General features: G+C 44.0%; 1 protein-coding gene across 5 annotated transcripts in view; it reads right to left on the bottom strand.

The window, feature by feature from the left end:
• Positions 1-2,924: 2,924 nt before the first annotated feature.
• Positions 2,925-17,888, bottom strand: part of LOC308469613 (uncharacterized protein) — a gene marked incomplete at its 3' end in the record, with an annotated part of 86,329 nt that continues 71,365 nt past the window's right edge. For 2 of the 5 annotated variants that reach the window (XM_080992326.1, XM_080992324.1), the window contains 2 exons: positions 13,696-13,882; positions 2,925-4,483 (listed from right to left, as the gene is read on the bottom strand). In XM_080992326.1, coding sequence (XP_080848452.1) covers positions 2,925-4,483; positions 13,696-13,795 — 1,659 coding nt within the window. In that variant the 5' untranslated portion in view covers positions 13,796-13,882. Of the gene's footprint in view, positions 4,484-9,872; positions 10,712-13,695; positions 13,883-17,155; positions 17,780-17,888 lie in introns of those variants that run through there. The other 3 variants (XM_080992327.1, XM_080992325.1, XM_080992329.1) reach the window with 3 other exon arrangements.

Genomic DNA, 17,888 nt, shown 5'->3' on the forward strand with positions numbered 1-17,888 from the left:
CTTCTGGCGGTTGCCTCACTGCGAGAAGTGAAGTTACAGGGAACCATGCAGAAGGCCTTCTCGGTAGTGGTGCCCTCCCTGTGGAATACCCTCCCACCAGATGTCAAAGGAAAAAACAGCCACCAGGCTTTAAAAGACATCTGAAGGCTGCCCTGTTTAGGGAAGCTTTTAATATCTGAAGGACTATTGTATTTCAATATTTTGTTGGAAGCCACCAAGAGTGGCTCTGCCGCAGGGGAAAGCCAGCCAGATGGGTGTGGCATAAATTATTGTTATTATTGTTGCTGTTGCTATTATTATTATTGAAAACAAACACTGCCAAATTCTTTTCTGTACATCCAAAGACTTGACAGTAATCTTCACTTCCCAGGAAATCTGGTAAAACCTGAGTGGAAAACTCCATACATTTATATGGTTTCCCGCCTGTGTGAATTTTCTTATGGATAGTAAGGTCTTCACTCCCTCTGAAGCTCTTTCCACGTTTCATAAATCTGGCTTTCCCCATGTGAGTCAGCGGATGTTTCCTAAGGTTCCATATTGACTTAAGCTTCTCCACTGTGGGAGTTCGCCAATGTAATGTAAGTTTATCCTTCCTGTTGAAGCTCTTCCCACATTCAATACATTCCAATGGTTTCTCCCCTGTATGAGTTAGTTGGTGTATTCTAAGTGCTCTACTTTTGCTGCAGCTCCTTCCACATGCCATACATTAAAATGGTTTCTTCCCCATGTGTTAGTTGGTGTCTTATAAGTTGTCGATATGGACTGAAGCTCTTTCCACATTCTTTCCACATTCAGTACATTTAAATGGCTTCTCCGGTGTGAGTTCGTTGATGTTTCCTAAAGTGTCCATTTTGACTGAAGCTCCTTCCACATTCAATACATTTAAATGGTTTCTCCCCCCGTGTGAGTTTGTTGGTGTATTCTAAGTGTTCCATTTCGACTGAAGCTCTTTCCACATTCTATCCATTTAAATGGTTTCTCCCCCATGTGAGTTCGTTGGTGTCTTTTAAGGTGTCCATATCGACTGAAGCTCTTTCCACATTCAATACATTTAAATGGTTTCTCCCCAGTGTGAGTTCATTGGTGTAATCTAAGTGTTCCATTTTGACAGAAGCACTTTCCACATTCAATACATTTAAATGGTTTCTCCCCCATGTGAGTTCCTTCGTGTATTCTAAGGTGTTCACTTCTACTAAAGCTATTTCCACATTCAATACATTTAAATGGTTTCTCCCCCGTGTGAGTTCGTTGATGTTTTCTAAGGTGTACATATTGACTAAAACGTTTTCCACATTCAATACATTCAAATGGTTTCTCCCCCGTGTGAGTTCGTTGGTGTATTCTAAGTGTTCCATTTTGACTGAAGCTCTTCCCCCTTTCAATACATTTAAATGGTTTCTCCCCTGTGTGAGTTCGTTGGTGTATTCTAAGTGTTCCATTTCGACTGAAGCTCTTTCCACATTCAATACATTCAAATGGTGTCTCCCCTATGTGAGTTCGTTGGTGTATTCTAAGTGTTCCATTTTGACTGAAGCTCTTCCCCCTTTCAATACATTTAAATGGTTTCTCCCCCGTGTGAGTTCGTTGATGTCTTCTAAGTTTTCCATTTTGACTGAAGCACTTTCCACATTCAATACATTTAAATGGTGTCTCCCCGTGTGAGTTTGTTGATGTTGTCTAAGGTTTCCACTATCATTGAAGCTCTTTCCACATTCAATACATTCAAATGGTTTCTCCCCTGTGTGAGTTCGTTGATGTCTTCTAAGTGTTCCATTTTGACTGAAGCACTTTCCACATTCAATACATTTAAATGGTGTCTCCCCCGTGTGAGTTTGTTGATGTTGTCTAAGGTTTCCACTATCATTGAAGCTCTTTCCACATTCAATACATTCAAATGGTTTCTCCCCTGTGTGAGTTCGTTGATGTCTTCTAAGTGTTCCATTTTGACTGAAGCACTTTCCACATTCAATACATTTAAATGGTGTCTCCCCCGTGTGAGTTTGTTGATGTTGTCTAAGGTTTCCACTATCATTGAAGCTCTTTCCACATTCAATACATTTAAATGGTTTCTCCCCCGTGTGAGTTCCTTCGTGTATTCTAAGGTTTCCATTTTGACTGAAGCTTTTTCCACATTTAATACATTTAAATGGTTTCTCCCCCGTGTGAGTTTGTTGGTGTATTCTAAGTGTTCCATTTCGACTGAAGCTCTTTCCACATTCTATACATTTAAATGGTTTCTCCCCCATGTGAGTTCGTTGGTGTCTTCTAAGGTTTCCATATCGACTGAAGCTCTTTCCACATTCAATACATTTAAATGGTTTCTCCCAAGTGTGAGTTCATTGGTGTAATCGAAGTGTTCCATTTTGACAGAAGCACTTTCCACATTCAATACATTTAAATGGTTTCTCCCCCGTGTGAGTTCGTTGGTGCAATCTAAGTGTTCCATTTTGACTGAAGCACTTTCCACATTCAATACATTTAAATGGTTTCTCCCCCGTGTGAGTTCGTTGATGTTTTCTAAGGTGTACATATTGACTAAAGCGCTTTCCACATTCAATACATTCAAATGGTTTCTCCCCCGTGTGAGTTCGTTGGTGCAATCTAAGTGTTCCATTTTGACTGAAGCACTTTCCACATTCAATACATTTAAATGGTTTCTCCCCCGTGTGAGTTCCTTCGTGTATTCTAAGGTGTTCACTTCTACTAAAGCTATTTCCACATTCAATACATTTAAATGGTTTCTCCCCCGTGTGAGTTCGTTGATGTCTTCTAAGGTCTCCACTTCCACTGAAGCTCTTTCCACATTCAATACATTCAAATGGTTTCTCCCCCATGTGAGTTCGTTGGTGTCTTTTAAGGTGTCCATATCGACTGAATCTCTTTCAACATTCAATACATTTAAATGGTTTCTCCCCAGTGTGAGTTCATTGGTGTAATCTAAGTGTTCCATTTTGACAGAAGCACTTTCCACATTCAATACATTTAAATGGTTTCTCCCCCGTGTGAGTTCGTTGGTGCAATCTAAGTGTTCCATTTTGACTGAAGCACTTTCCACATTCAATACATTTAAATGGTTTCTCCCCCGTGTGAGTTCGTTGATGTTTTCTAAGGTGTACATATTGACTAAAGCGCTTTCCACATTCAATACATTCAAATGGTTTCTCCCCCGTGTGAGTTCGTTGGTGCAATCTAAGTCTTCCATTTTGACTGAAGCACTTTCCACATTCAATACATTTAAATGGTTTCTCCCCCGTGTGAGTTCGTTGATGTTTTCTAAGGTGTACATATTGACTAAAGCGCTTTCCACATTCAATACATTTAAATGGTTTCTCCCCCGTGTGAGTTCGTTGATGTCTTCTAAGGTCTCCACTTCCACTGAAGCCCTTTCCACATTCAATACATTCAAATGGTTTCTCCCCCATGTGAGTTCGTTGGTGTCTTCTAAGGCTTCCATATCGACTGAAGCTCTTTCCACATTCAATACATTTAAATGGTTTCTCCCCCGTGTGAGTTCGTTGGTGCAATCTAAGTGTTCCATTTTGACTGAAGCACTTTCCACATTCAATACATTTAAATGGTTTCTCCCCCGTGTGAGTTCCTTCGTGTATTCTAAGGTGTTCATTTCTACTAAAGCTATTTCCACATTCAATACATTTAAATGGTTTCTCCCCCGTGTGAGTTCGTTGATGTCTTCTAAGGTCTCCACTTCCACTGAAGCTCTTTCCACATTCAATACATTCAAATGGTTTCTCCCCCGTGTGAGTTCGTTGGTGCAATCTAAGTGTTCCATTTTGACTGAAGCACTTTCCACATTCAATACATTTAAATGGTTTCTCCCCCGTGTGAGTTCCTTCGTGTATTCTAAGGTGTTCATTTCTACTAAAGCTATTTCCACATTCAATACATTTAAATGGTTTCTCCCCCGTGTGAGTTCGTTGATGATTTCTAAGGTTTCCAATTACACTGAAGCGCTTTCCACATTCAATACATTCAAATGGTTTCTCCCCCGTGTGAGTTCGTTGGTGTATTCTAAGGTGTTCACTTCTACTGAAGCTCTTTCCACATTCTAGACATTTAAATGGTTTCTCCCCCGTGTGAGTTCGTTGATGTTTTCTTAGTGCTCTACTTTCACTGAAGCTCTTTCCACACTCAATACATTGAAATGGTTTCTCCCCCGTGTGAGTTCGTTGGTGTATTCTAAGCTTTCCATTTCGACTGAAGCACTTTGCACATTCAATACATTCAAATGGTTTATCCACTGTGTGAGTTCGTTGATGTTTTCTAAGAGTTCCATTTTCCCTGAAGCTCTTTCGATAGTCAGTACATTTAAATGGTTTCTCCTCTATGTGAATTCGTTGATGTGTCCTCAGTCTTCCACTGTGACTAAAGCACATCCCACATTCCAGGCATTTAAACTGTTTCTTTGTTCTTCCCAATGAATTCACAGATGGCTCCATAGAATTCTGGCCAACATCTTCCTCACCTGTTTGAGAGTGGGGGAGGGGGAAGAGAATCCTGTTAAGACTTTCAAGAAAGACAAGAAAGGAAGTGAACACATGTCAGTCCCAGTATGCACCTTCTCTTATTTTAACACTGTCTCCTTTCTCCACTGTCCTCTCTATGTTCCAAACTTTTAGGAATTCAGGTGAGATAATGGCAAGAAAAACACATGATCACTCCATTCACACTTAATAAACTGCATTATTTTATAATCTGTGGTGGAATTGGCTTCTTAGACACATCTCTGTATTTCTCTTTGTCCAGGGAGGAAAGGATCACAGGCTCAAGTAGCAGTCTCCCCTATGATTAAGAAGTCAAACTTTCGTGTTACTGTGCCACAAGTAACTGTAAAAATATTGCAATATCTTAGAACAGGCATCCCCAAACTTGGCCCTCCAGATGTTTTGGGACTACAATTCCCATTGGTCCTGTTAGCCAGGGATGATGGACGTTGTAGTCCCAAAACATCTGGAGAGCCAAGTTAGGGGATGCCTATATCAGAACATAAGAAGAGCCTGCTCGATTGGGCAAAGGACGACCTAGTCCAGCATCCTCTTCTCACAGTGGCCAACTACCGTATTTTTCGCACCATAGGACGCACCGGACAATATGACGCACCTTGTTTTAGAGGGGGGAGAACAAGGGAAAAAAAATTTTCCGCTCTCTGCCCAGCGCCCCTTCAGTGAAGCGGCAGGAGGCGCTGCGCAGAGAGTGGGAGAACTTTCCCCCTCTTGTTTTCCCGCTCTAAAACAAGGTGCCGTTTAAGGTGCGTTCAGGCAGCTACCTTGGAAGCCTGGAGAGCGAGAGGGGTCGGTGCGCACCGACCCCTCTCGCTCTCCAGGCTTCAGGTTCCTTTCGACCTGCTCTTTGGGGCTGGCGGGGGGAAGCCCACCACCAGCCCCAAAGAGCAGGTCAGGGAGCAGGGTAAAGGCGCAGCAGAGAGGCTGCTGCCATAGTCACACGTCACTTCTCCAGCTGGGAGAGAGTCGCGGGGCTATGGCTGCTTTAGCCCCACGCGTGCTCTACCGGCTGGAGAGGTGACGCGCGCCTATGGAGGCTCCTGCCATAGGTGTGCATCACCTCTCCAGCCGGGAGAGGGTCGTGGGGGGCTGCTTTAGCCCCGTGCTCGCTCTCCCGGCTGGAGAGGTGACGCTCGGCTATGGAGGCTCCTGCCATAGGCGCGCGTCACCTCTCCAGCCGGGAGAGGGTCGCGGGGGGCTGCTTTAGCCCCGTGCGCGCTCTCCCGGCTGGAGAGGTGACGCGGGCCTATGGAGGCTCCTGCCATAGGCGCGCGTCACCTCTCCAGCCGGGAGAGGGTCGCGGGGGGCTGCTTTAGCCCCGTGCGCGCTCTCCCGGCTGGAGAGGTGATGCTCGGCTATGGAGGCTCCTGCCATAGGCGCGCGTCACCTCTCCGGCCGGGAGAGGGTCGCGGGGGGCTGCTTTAGCCCTGCGCGCGCTCTCCCGGCTGGAGAGGTGACACGCGGCTATAGAGGCTCCTGCCATAGCCCCGCGTTACCTCTCCAGCCGGGAGAGGGTCGCTGGGCTATGGCGTCTTTGCTCCATAGGACGCACACACATTTCCCCTTCATTTTTGAAGGGGAAAAAGTGCGTCCTATAGAGCGAAAAATACGGTAAATGCCTGTGGGAAATCAGCAAGCAGGATTTGAGTACAAGAGCCCTCTGCCTTCCCTTGCTTTCCAGGAACTAGTATCAAGAAGCATTATTGCCTAGGACCATGAGGGCAGAGCACAGACATCAGTCTAATCCTCTTTTTCAAGCTATCCAAGTGACAAAATCAAGGATTAAAAATAAATTATTAACAGATGTAAGAGAGAGAGGAGGTTTTGCCCTGCCGGGTTTGAAACTTTATTATGAAACAGCCTGTATCTGCTAGAACCAGGAATGGACTACATTGGAAAACACAGATACTGTATTTTAGATCTGGAAGGACACAAATAATGGATAGAATGCATATTTATGGTAGGAAAAGGCCAAGGTGCATAGAGCTTTTCAGACTCATATAATAAGAAAATAAATTTGTAGGGTATGGGAGAAGTATAAAAATTTGCTTGAGTAGGGGACTAATGGCGGATTCCCTCCGAGCTCTGGAGGGAATCGGCTCTGCAGGATCGGGTCTTGCTGCTGCGGCGAAGCGGGGACCCTAAAAAATCACAGGTGGAGAAGCCTGTGAACGTGGTGACTCGGCGGGCACCATTTGCGCCCCCCGATCTGCGAAGGAGCCTTTTTAAAGGCTCTGGAACGGGGTCGGGGTGCGGTGCGGTGCTGAGAGTACTTCCTCTTCTTCTGTGGAGTGAAGCCGCAAGCCATTGTCGGAGAGCGCTGACTTCTTCTTTTGAATAATCGGATTTCAAAGTAACAACCCGTGAGTAACATGGAAATTTGGGCTCTAAAGGAAGAATTTCTTTGAATTAGGAACGAGCGGGGAAGGGTTAAAAAGGAAGTCCGCCCCCCCTTTGTAAACATCATAAAGCAAAGGACCTGCTACCTAAGGTCGTAAGAAATTTTCTCTTTTCTCTTGTAAAAGACTTTAATTTCACGGTTTGATATTACAAAATCTTTACTGGAGGATTAAGAACTGATTTTGAGAGCTGAAGTTCTATCCCCCCCGGACCCGGGACCGCCCCGAGAGCCTGATGATGAAGTATTGAAGAGCTTGACAGCTGTCAAGTCGGCTGTCAAGACGGAAAAAGAGAACACTGTTATTGTTGTTTCTGCCGGTTACATTGGTTACAATCTGTTACAATTTGTTGACAATAAGGAATTGCTGTTACAAAATAACTGGATTTCTGGACTCGAGCTGAAAAGAATATTAAGGAACTAAAATCCCCCTAGAGGGACTTGGTGACATTACAGAAATGTCTGGAGGTGGGAAAATCCAGGATGAATTGGATAGAGCATTTGTTCTCTTAGGAAAGTTACAAGGTCAATTTGATGTTATGGCTACAAATGTTTCAACTCTGGACTCTAATGTTTCAACTCTGGATTTAACAGTAAATAACATTCTTGGATTGGATAAGGATTGGAAACAAGGAGCCCATTTAACTGGACAAATAGAGACATCTGAGAGTTTTGAGAATATGGATAAGGAGACATATGTTGCCCTTGAAGAAAAGGAAGGAGGAGTCGGTGTGCAGATGCTAAAAGAGAATTCTACTTTGAGGCCTGACATGATGGCAATGAAGGAAAATAAAAATTTGATGTGGAAAGCTTGGCCTGAATTGGAGATTGAGAAATGGAGAGATCTTCTTATGTGGAGATCAGAAGACCTAAGGATTACAAATGTGATTAAGGTGGAGGTTAGAGCTTTGGGGATTTTTGGACTGGAAAGGAGCAAGAAACAAGAAATGGAACACCCCATGGGCTCTACTTTTAAGTATGGAGGCCTAGCTGGAAAAAACATGGATCCTGTTGGGCCGGAGCCTCTCCAAGATTTGGTGTTTAATATCAAGGTCTATCAAAAAGACCGGCAGAGAGGAACTGAAAGACAATTACGGTAAGTGCCTCGGACGTGAGATCTCCAGGCTGATAGTAGATTAAGACTGATGGATACTTTTGGGGACTGAAACCGGGAAGGGGGGGTGGAGTTTGGGAATCCAAAGGGTTCATAATTACAATTTATTTTGTTGTTTTTATTTTTTTATTATTGCTATGTAAACTGGGAAATTCGTGGAAGGGAATCTTGGTCGACCTTAGAAAAAATGTTTTAAGAATATGAACTGAGGTATAAGCTCGATGATTAAGTATGGATAAGATAAAACTGGATTTCTCTTTTTTTAAATGAACTAAACTAAATGAAAATAAGGTTATCAAAAATAAACTGAAGAAAGGGTTAATAAATGTTAGAATGATGATGGTTTAGGAGCTAAGTGATTTATAGTAGTAATGTCTAAGTTAAAAGAAAAGAATGGTAAATCTAAATGAAATTAAGGGAGAGGACTTGCTGAATAAATATTTTGAAATTGGAATACAGAAAGGGGAGGTAGGAGGAGGTCAGCGAAGTAAGGCATAAGAAAATAAGGAATTGAAATTATACTTGTTCTTTTTTGTCTGTGTTTTGTTTGTTTTTCTTTTGTATATAATTTCTGAAACTTCAATAAATATCTATTTAAAAAAAATTGCTTGAGTAAAAAACACCCTGGTGGCTTTCCCCCTTGGAAGCAATATCTCTGAAAAAAATTGAATATGAGAAGTAACTGGCCGACTTATACAGAGCTGTTAACTGAAGTTGAAAACCAACTGGAATTAAAAGATTTTGAAGAGATAAGGGAAGCTGTAACTGACTGGTTACAGTACCATCAACTAAACACTATCTTTAAGATAGACAAATAGAAAGGTTTTAGTTATGAGACATCACAATTTTAAAAAGAACTCTTAGGAAGTAACATAAAAAGTTCTGTCTAAAATGTATAACTTGCTCCTAGAACGGTATACAAAGGATGAACAGGTCAAATCAGTTATGACGAAATGGGAAAGGGACTTAGGATATAACATACAAATGGCAGATTGGGAGAGGCTTTGGAAAACAGATCTGAAATTCACAGCTTGCTGTACATTGAAAGAAAACTACATGAAAATGATGTACTGGTGGTATTTGACTCCTAGTAAGTTATCTAAAACATATAGAGTAAGTTCAAATATCTGCTGGAAATGTAAAGAAGTGGGTACCTTTTGCTATATGTGGTGGTCATGTAAGATAACAGTATCATTTTGGGAAATGGTATATAATGAAAAAGTAGAGACATCACCTTGCCAACGAGCGCAGTGAAAACCAGGAAGGAAAAAAAAGGCTGGGGAGGGCACAGGATGAGGGGCAGGGGAGCGGGAGCGGGCTTTTTACTTCTACAGCTTGTTTTGAGGCAGGATAGATTTGAGCATTGTCTGGGTCCCAGTGCCCCTACTTCTTTTTTATGCTCCATTCTATTGCTGCCAGGGGCTGCTTATTACTCAAACTGAACCTGATACCAGTAGCCATGTGTACAAACAACGTAGAAGGCTTCAAGCAGGAGCGCTTTTACACAGCTAATGGCGAATCCCCTGCAATCCAATTCCTGATCACTTGCTCAAATCTATCCTGCCTCAAAACAAGCAACGGAAGGAAAAGGCTGCAAACTGTTAAATGGAAAAAAAACCCAGGCACAGGGCAAATACCTTAGGTAAAATAGTAAAGGGAGACAGGTGATTCAAAGCCAGCAGGCACTTTTAAAAGTGGTGCGCAGCCAGCAACAGCTGCAGAAGGTTCGCCTGCTCCCTAAACGGAGCAATGAGGCTGCAGAGGGACGGCAGGACACAGGAGGGGAAAGATCGGGAAGGATAAAATTTAAGCAACCAGCAGCAAAAAAAAAACAACCAACCTCGAGCTCTGAGCCACCAGCGCAGTGAAAACCAGGAAGTAAAAAAGGAAGGCTGCTGGAGACTGGAGGGCAGAGGATGAGGGAGAGGGGGAAATTACGCAAATCCCCCGCGTCTCAGCTGATCCGCTGGCTCCTTGAGCCTGCACACTAAACAAACATACAGCTCCTGTCCCTCTTAGTCTCACTCTGATATACCAGTAGTTTATTAAATAGTTTAGTACAACATTTGATTCAGAATATTTTCCCCCTGTTTTCCTCCTCTGAAAACTAGGTGCGTCTTATGGTCCGGTGCGCCTTATGGAGCAAAAAATACGGTACTATCAGGACCCATGAAAGGGATGGAGCGAAGTCATGTGATTCAGAGAATCTCAGGAATTGATTATATAAATGTATTTGATATAAACTTGCAGTTGTAAAAACCAATAAAAATATTTCAAAAAAAGGGAAGTCCATAGATTGACTATGCTTCTGTTGATTCATCATTTGCAAACCCAGAAATAGGGGCTCCTGTTTTTGAACTTTTCCTCGGAAACAGAACGTGCTCCTGGGCTTCCATTTTTACTGTTGCACAGCAAATTTAAGTCCCCCCCCCCATCGTAATTAAGGTTTTTTTACATCCCAGTTGTATCCTTGAGCAGCTAATTTAAGTCCCCCCTCCCATTGTAATTAAAGCTTTTTTCATCCCATTTGTTCCCTTGCACAGCTGATTTAAGCCCCCACCCCATCAATATTCAAGCCATTTCTGGTTGCAGTGTTCTGAGGTGACATTTGGTGCTTTAGTTTTTTCCTATTTTTTGCATTTTTGTTTGTGTGGCTTTTTCATTTTTGATTGTGGCTTCTTTTTTTAATTTTACCGTATTTTTTGCATCATAACACTCACTTTTTTCCTCCTAGAAAGTAAGGGGAAATGTCTGTGCGTGTTAAGGAGCGAATGCCTACAGATGGCGGGGTATCTGCTGCAGTCGTGAGCAGAGGATCCATGGTTCCCCTTCCTTCCCTCCTCCGTGGCTTGCTTTGAAACAGCAAAGCGGGAGAAGAGCCCCTGCAGAGGTGCAAAAACATGCTTACAAAGCATGGATCCACATGGATCCTCAGGATTTTTGCATTGGGCTACCCCAAACTCACCGTCAGATCACATGTCTGTGCCCACAGCATGAACCACAAAAATCATACATCCATTGTTTTGTTTAGAATATTTTTTTCCTCCTCAAAAAACTATGTGCGTGTTATGGTCGGGTGCGTGTTATAGAGCGAAAAATACGGTAATTTTTATCATCAACAATACTGTCTTCTTTATTTTATGGTACAGAACATTGATTACTGCTTTCATTTTATGGATCAATGGTCTTGTTAGATAGTAAAATTCATGTTAAATTGCTGTTTTAGGGGTTATTTTTAAAAGTCTGGAACGCATTACCGTATTTTTTGCCCTATAGGACGCACTTTTTCCCCTCCAAAAATGAAGGGGAAATCTGGGTGCGTCCTATGGGGCGAATGCATGCTTTCGCTGAAGCTTGGAGAGCGAGAGGGGTCGGTGCGCACCGACCCCTCTCGCTCTCTAGGCTTCAGGAAGACATCCGCAGCCTAGGCAGCCCTGCGGGAGGTCCGCAGGGATGTCTAGTCTGCGGATAGCAGCCTGCTTACCGGAACGTCGGGCGCCCTGAAAGCAGAGCGCCCGGCGCTTCGGGAACACATTCGCAGCCTAGGCAGCCCTGCAGGAGGTCCCGCAGGGATGTCTAGGCTGCGAATAGCAGCCTGCTTCCCAGAGCGTCCGGCGCCCTAAAGCAGAGCGCCCCTCACGCCGGACAGACATCGGCCAGCCCCACAAGCTCGGGGGACAGCAGGGAGGCGCAGCGCCGCCATCCCGCTGTTCCTGGACCTGGTTCGGTTTCCCCGACCTGCTTTTGGGGGGGAAATAAAGGGGAAAAAATTTCCTTTATTTCCCCCCAAAAAAACTAGGTGCGTCCTATGGGACAGAAAATACGGTAATCCATTTTGCATTACTTTCTTTAAAAAAAAAAAAAAAATATTTATTGAGATTGTAAAAACATTAAAAAGTTTCAAAGTTTAGACTTAACAAATAAGAACAAAGAATAACCTTAAAAAAGAAAAAAAACCTACAAAAATACAAAAACAGAACACATGAAAAATACAAAATAGAAAACAGTTAACAAAAAGGAAAAAAATAAAAGAAAAAAAATCAATAATTTCATATCTTATACTTCATTTACTAGTTTCCTGACCTCCTCACGCCTCCCTTTTTGTATTCCAGTTCAGATATTTAATTCAGCAAATCCTTACCCTCTGTCATTTATCTTTACTCAATATCTTAACCTATTATAACCATATGTTTATAACCACTATCAATCCATATTTACATATTCTTGATAATCTTTTTACCAATACCACTTATTTTCCATCCGACATCATTTTAACATTCCTTAATTTTACAGTATTTCTGCAAGTAGTCTTTAAATTTCTTCCAATCTTCTTCCACCAACTCTTCTCCCTGGTCACGGATTCTGCCAGTCATTTCTGCCAATTCCATGTAGTCCATCACTTTCATCTGCCATTCTTCCAGTGTGGGTAAATCCTGTGTCTTCCAATACTTTGCAATCAGTATTCTTGCTGCTGTTGTTGCATACATAAAAAAGGTTCTATCCTTCTTTGGTACCAATTGGCCGACTATGCCCAGGAGAAAGGCCTCTGGTTTCTTCAGAAAGGTATATTTAAATACCTTTTTCATTTCATTATAGATCATCTCCCAGAAAGCCTTAATCTTTGGGCACGTCCACCAAAGGTGAAAGAATGTACCTTCAGTTTCTTTACATTTCCAGCATTTATTATCGGGCAAGTGATAGATTTTTGCAAGCTTGACTGGTGTTATGTACCACCTGTATATCATTTTCATAATATTCTCTCTTAAGGCATTACATGCCGTAAATTTCATACCTGTGGTCTACAACTGTTCCCAGTCAGCAAACATAATGTTATGTCCAACATCCTGTGCCCATTTAATCATGGCAGATTTAACCGTTTCATCTTGAGTGTTCCATTTTAACAGCAAGTTATACATTCTTGAAAGTATCTTTGTATTGGGATCTAGCAATTCTGTTTCCAATTTTGATTTTTCCACCTGGAAGCCAATTTTTTTGTCCAAATTATATACCTCTCTTATTTGATAATAATGAAGCCAATCTCGCATTCTATCTTTTAATTTCTCAAAACTCTGCAATTTCAATTTATCTCCTTCTTGCTCCAAGATCTCCCAATATTTTGGCCACTTGGCATTTTGCATTACTTTCTATGGGAAAGCATGCCTTGGTTTTGAAACGCTTTGGTTTTGGAACACTTCCGGAACCTATTATGTTTGAGAACCAAGGTACCACTGTAACTCCTAAGATTTAAAACCCTGGAGGAAGAAAATCTGTCCCCCACTACAGGGGTACCTCAGGTTAAGTACTTAATTCGTTCCGGAGGTCTGTTCTTAACATGAAACTGTTCTTAACCTGAAGCACCACTTTAGCTAATGCAGCCTCCTGCTACTGCCGCACGTTTTTTGTTCTCATCCTGAAGCAAAGTTCTTAACCAGAGGTACTATTTCTGGGTTAGCGGAGTCTGTAATCTGAAGCGTATGTAACCCGAGATACCACTGTACTTTATGAAAGGGATTAAAGAAACAAAGAGCTGCTTTGGAGAAGGCCTCACCCCTTCCTTCTTACGTTCAGGAACCTCCTTCCATTTGTCTCCTCTCCATCTTTTCCTCTTTCTCCCTCCACCATCCATCTATCCCTGTCCCCATCTCCTCTCCCCTGGAACTCACCAGATTTCTCCAAGGGTCCTGGGAGGGAATGCTCAGAGGTTGTGGGGAGGGATGAGGGAGACAGCCTGACCAGGTGAACCGTCCATCTTCCTCCTTCCATCCTGGCCAGGGTTGCAGGTTCAGTCTCAGCTAGGTTTGCAGCTTCAGCTTCCTGAGGAGCGCAGAATCCAGAGCCAGTTGCAGCTTCCTGGGAGGGAGGGAAGAAGAAGCCAAGGGAGTCTCAGAGCCCCTGCAGGGATTCTCCTGCCCAAGACATTCTGCTGCCCCTGGAGAAGCACCAACTGGGCACCCTCTTCCCAATATCCTCCACCCCTTTTAAAACACCTTTGGCAATTCCTTTCACCTGCCTGTCCCACCTCCCTTCCTAAGGCTGGCATGGTATGCACATTAGTGGCCCGAGAGTAGATCCCATGGAACTTAAGAGTTAATCTGCAAAGGACTGCTCTGAATACATGGGTGGCCCTTGCATGGAGAAGAAGGAAGCGCCAGCGTTTAATGGCGGACATCCCTCCGAGCTCCGGAGGGAGTCTGCTTCGCGGGTTCGAGTCCTGCTGCTACGGCGAAGCAGGGGCCCTCAAAAATCGCAGGCGGTGAAGCCTGGGAACAAGGAGACTCGGCGGGTACCCTTGGCGCCCCCCCGAAGCCAGGAAGAAGCCTTTTTAAAGGCTTCCGAGTGGCAGCGGGTGAGTGGTGCGGTACTGAGAGTCGTCACCCAGTCCGCGGAGCGAAGCCGCATCGCCATTGACGGAGAGCGCTGATTCTTCTCTGAAAATTGGATTCAAAAGCAACTACCCGTGAGTAGGATTAAAAGACCCTATTGGACTTAAAAATAATTTAAAAGAATTGGGAACTGAGACGGGAAAGGTATAAAAGGGAAGTCTGCCTTTCCGGACTACAGAGAAAAACAAAGAGACTGTCAAGCTGTAATATAAAGAGCTGTTTTACAGTGGGACTAAGTAAATCTAACGTCAAAGTGAGAACCCCCTCTTGCCAGCAGGAGCAGAGGGAGAGGATACTTTGCCCTATTTACCTGCTAGAAAAGGGAGAGTAAAATTACATCTGCTGCCTTAAACCCTGGGACGGACTGCCTTGACAGGGGAAGCCGGCTAGAGACTGTCAATGTGTCAAATCTTTTGAAGGGACATTTGAAATCACTCTGCTAAAGGATATAAAGTTGCTGGACTGTTTCATGCATAAAATAACTTTTGAAAGAAATTGAAACTGTGGCATTTTCTGGGACATTTTAAGGAGATATTTTGTTTATCTGTGAAGTGAAACCGGAAAGTTTCTCCCCCTAGAGGAGACTTTGTTACAATTGTAAGAACTGCAAAGCCACTGGAAATTTCCCTTTCAAAACAAGTTTGTAGGTGACCTTGGCTGCATGAGAGTGTTATGGAAAAAACCACCAGGTCTGGTAGACAATACAAGACTGATATTCCACAACAGCGAAGGGTCTCAGTAACTGGTGGCGCAGGAAGTACAGGAGCAACTGCAGCTGTGCAAACAAAACCAAAAGTTATGTCTTCTGATCCAGTGGCACAAGCACTTTGCAAAATAAATGAATCTTTGGAATTCTTAATGAAACAGGGGGCAGAAACAAATAGGCGAATAGCCGAGTTCTCAGTAAAAATTGATGAGAATACTACAAGTATAAAGGATTTAGGAGAGAAAGTGAATTCCAACTCTTACTATGTGTTTGGACCTAGAGGACAACATACACGTTTACACCACCTGGTTCCTTAAAGAGGGCATTTCTTTAAATTCAAAGGCCATTTCTACAAAATGGAAGTCTTCTGATGTCAGCCCTATATAGGGAAGTTTTCGATGTTTTAAATTTTTTGGTGTTTTTGTTGGAAGCCGCCCAGAGTGGCTGAGGCAACACAGTTTTTATTTATTTATATTATTATTATTATTATTATTATTATTATTATTATTCCCTCCTAAGCGCATCCTGCTATGCATGCTGGTCAGAGACTTTGTCCCAACCCCTCCCCTTGAACGCAAGAGGGGTTCCTATTTTTACTGCTGTTCTTTAAATTTCTATACTGCCCTTCCTCCAAAGATCACAGGGCAGCTAATAATAATAATAATAATAATAATAATAATAATTTTTTATACCCCGCCCTCCCCAGCCAAGGCCGGGCTCCGAGCGGCTTACAAGCAATAATAAAAACAAGTTGAATGATTACAACTTAAAAACAAAATTAAAATACAACATTAAAATATTGAAACATTAAAATATTAAAATGTAGCCTCCTCGCAGGAGGAGAAGGAAAGAAAAAAGAGAGGGAGGGAATCAAATTGGCACCAAGCCAAAGACCAGGCGGAACAACTCTGTCTTACAGGCCCTGCGGAAATATATCAGATCCTGCAGGGCCCTGGTCTAATGAGGCAGAGCATTCCACCAGGCCGGAGCCAGAGTTGAAAAGACCCTGGCTCTGGTTGAAGCCAATCTAACTTCCTTAGGGCCCAGGACCACTAGGGTGTTGCCATTTATGGACCTTGAGGCTCTCCATGGGGCATACCGGGAGAGGCGGTCCCATAGGTACGAGGGTCCAAGGCCGTGAAGGGCTTTAAAGGTCAAAAGCAGCACCTTAAATCTGACCCTGTACTCCACCGGGAGCCGGTGCAGCTTGAAAAGCACTGGATGAATATGTTCCCATGGCAGAGACCCCATGAGGAGCCTCGCTGCAGCATTCTGCACCCGCTGGAGTTTCTGGGACAGTTTCAAGGGCAGCCCCGTGTAGAGCGAATTACAGTAGTGAAGCCTAGAGATGACTGTCGCATGGATCACTGTGGCCAGGTCAGGGCGGGAAAGGTAAGGGACCAACTGCTTGATGCGGCGAAGGTGGAAAAATGTCACCTTGGCTGTTGCTGTAACCTGCGCCTCCCTGGAAAGGGAGGCGTCAAGGATTACACCCAAACTCTTAACGGAAGGCAATGGCACTAATTGGGCCCCCACAAGAGAAGGGAGTTGGTCCCTCATCCCCATGTCATCCCGACCCAGCCATAGGACCTCTGTCTTCGAAGAATTTAGTTTCAATCGGCTCCCACAAAACCATCCAGCCACAGCTTCCAAGCATCTGGTCAGTGTGTCGGTGTGGCCGAGACGGTGTGGCCATCCATCAGCAGATAGAGCTGAGTGTCATCAGCATATTGGTGACAGCCCAGCCCAAAGCTCCGGATAATCTGGGCAAGGGGGCGCATAAAGATGTTTAAAAGCATCGGGGAGAGAATTGTGCCCTGTGGCACTCCACACACCAAGGAGTGGTGCGACGACATTTCCCTCCCTAGTGCCACCCTCTGTCCCCGACCAGAGATAAAAGAGCACAGCCAGTTACGGGCTATGCCCTGTATCCCCACGTCTGCGAGGCGGTGGTCCAGAAGATCATAATCGACCATGTCAAAGGCAAAGATAATGATCGACCATGACAAATCTAGAAGGATCACCAGTCCTGACCCGCCTCGATCCAGTTGTCTACGGAGATCGTCTGTTAGGGCAACCAGAGCCGTCTCGGTCCCAAAACCAGGACGGAAACCGGACTGAAATGGATCTACAGCCGATGTTTCCTCCAGAAACCAACCAAGCTGTTCGGCAACCGCTCTCTCAATTACCTTACCCAAGAGAAAAACACAGAGATGCATAGCAGAGTAAGAAATAAAAACAACACCCCCCCAACTCAGTTGTAAAGTCCAAAGATTGTTTAATAAGCCAAACCCCTGGGAGAAGAGCAATGCTTTCGCCTGTTGCCTAAAGATAAGGTCCTCCTCCGAGGGGTCTTCTGCTGGGGTATAGATACTAAATTTAAATTACAGTGGTACCTTGGGTTAAATACTTAATTCGTTCTGGAGGTCCGTTCTTAACGTGAAACTGTTCTTAACCTGAAGCACCACTTTAGCTAATGGGACCACCCGCCACCGCGCTGCTGCTGCGTGATTTCTGTTCTGATCCTGAAGCAAAGTTCTTAACCCGAGGTACTATTTCTGAGTTAGCAGAGTCTGTAACCTGAAGCGTATGTAACCCGAGGTAGCACTGTAATACTATTAAGGCGATCCTGGCCAGCAATGCCCACCCCTCTCCCCCCTCCTTCCCTGCAACTCCCTTTGTACCAGATCCCTGCAGGAGGAAGCTTCTCCCCCCCCCTCCCCTTCAAGCCCCCTTTAAGAAAACAGCTCCCTTCCCTCCCTTCTCT

The sequence above is a fragment of the Podarcis pityusensis genome (genome assembly GCF_964106645.2).
Source record: "Podarcis pityusensis genome assembly, chromosome: 2".
NCBI classification, from domain to species: domain Eukaryota; kingdom Metazoa; phylum Chordata; class Lepidosauria; order Squamata; family Lacertidae; genus Podarcis; species Podarcis pityusensis.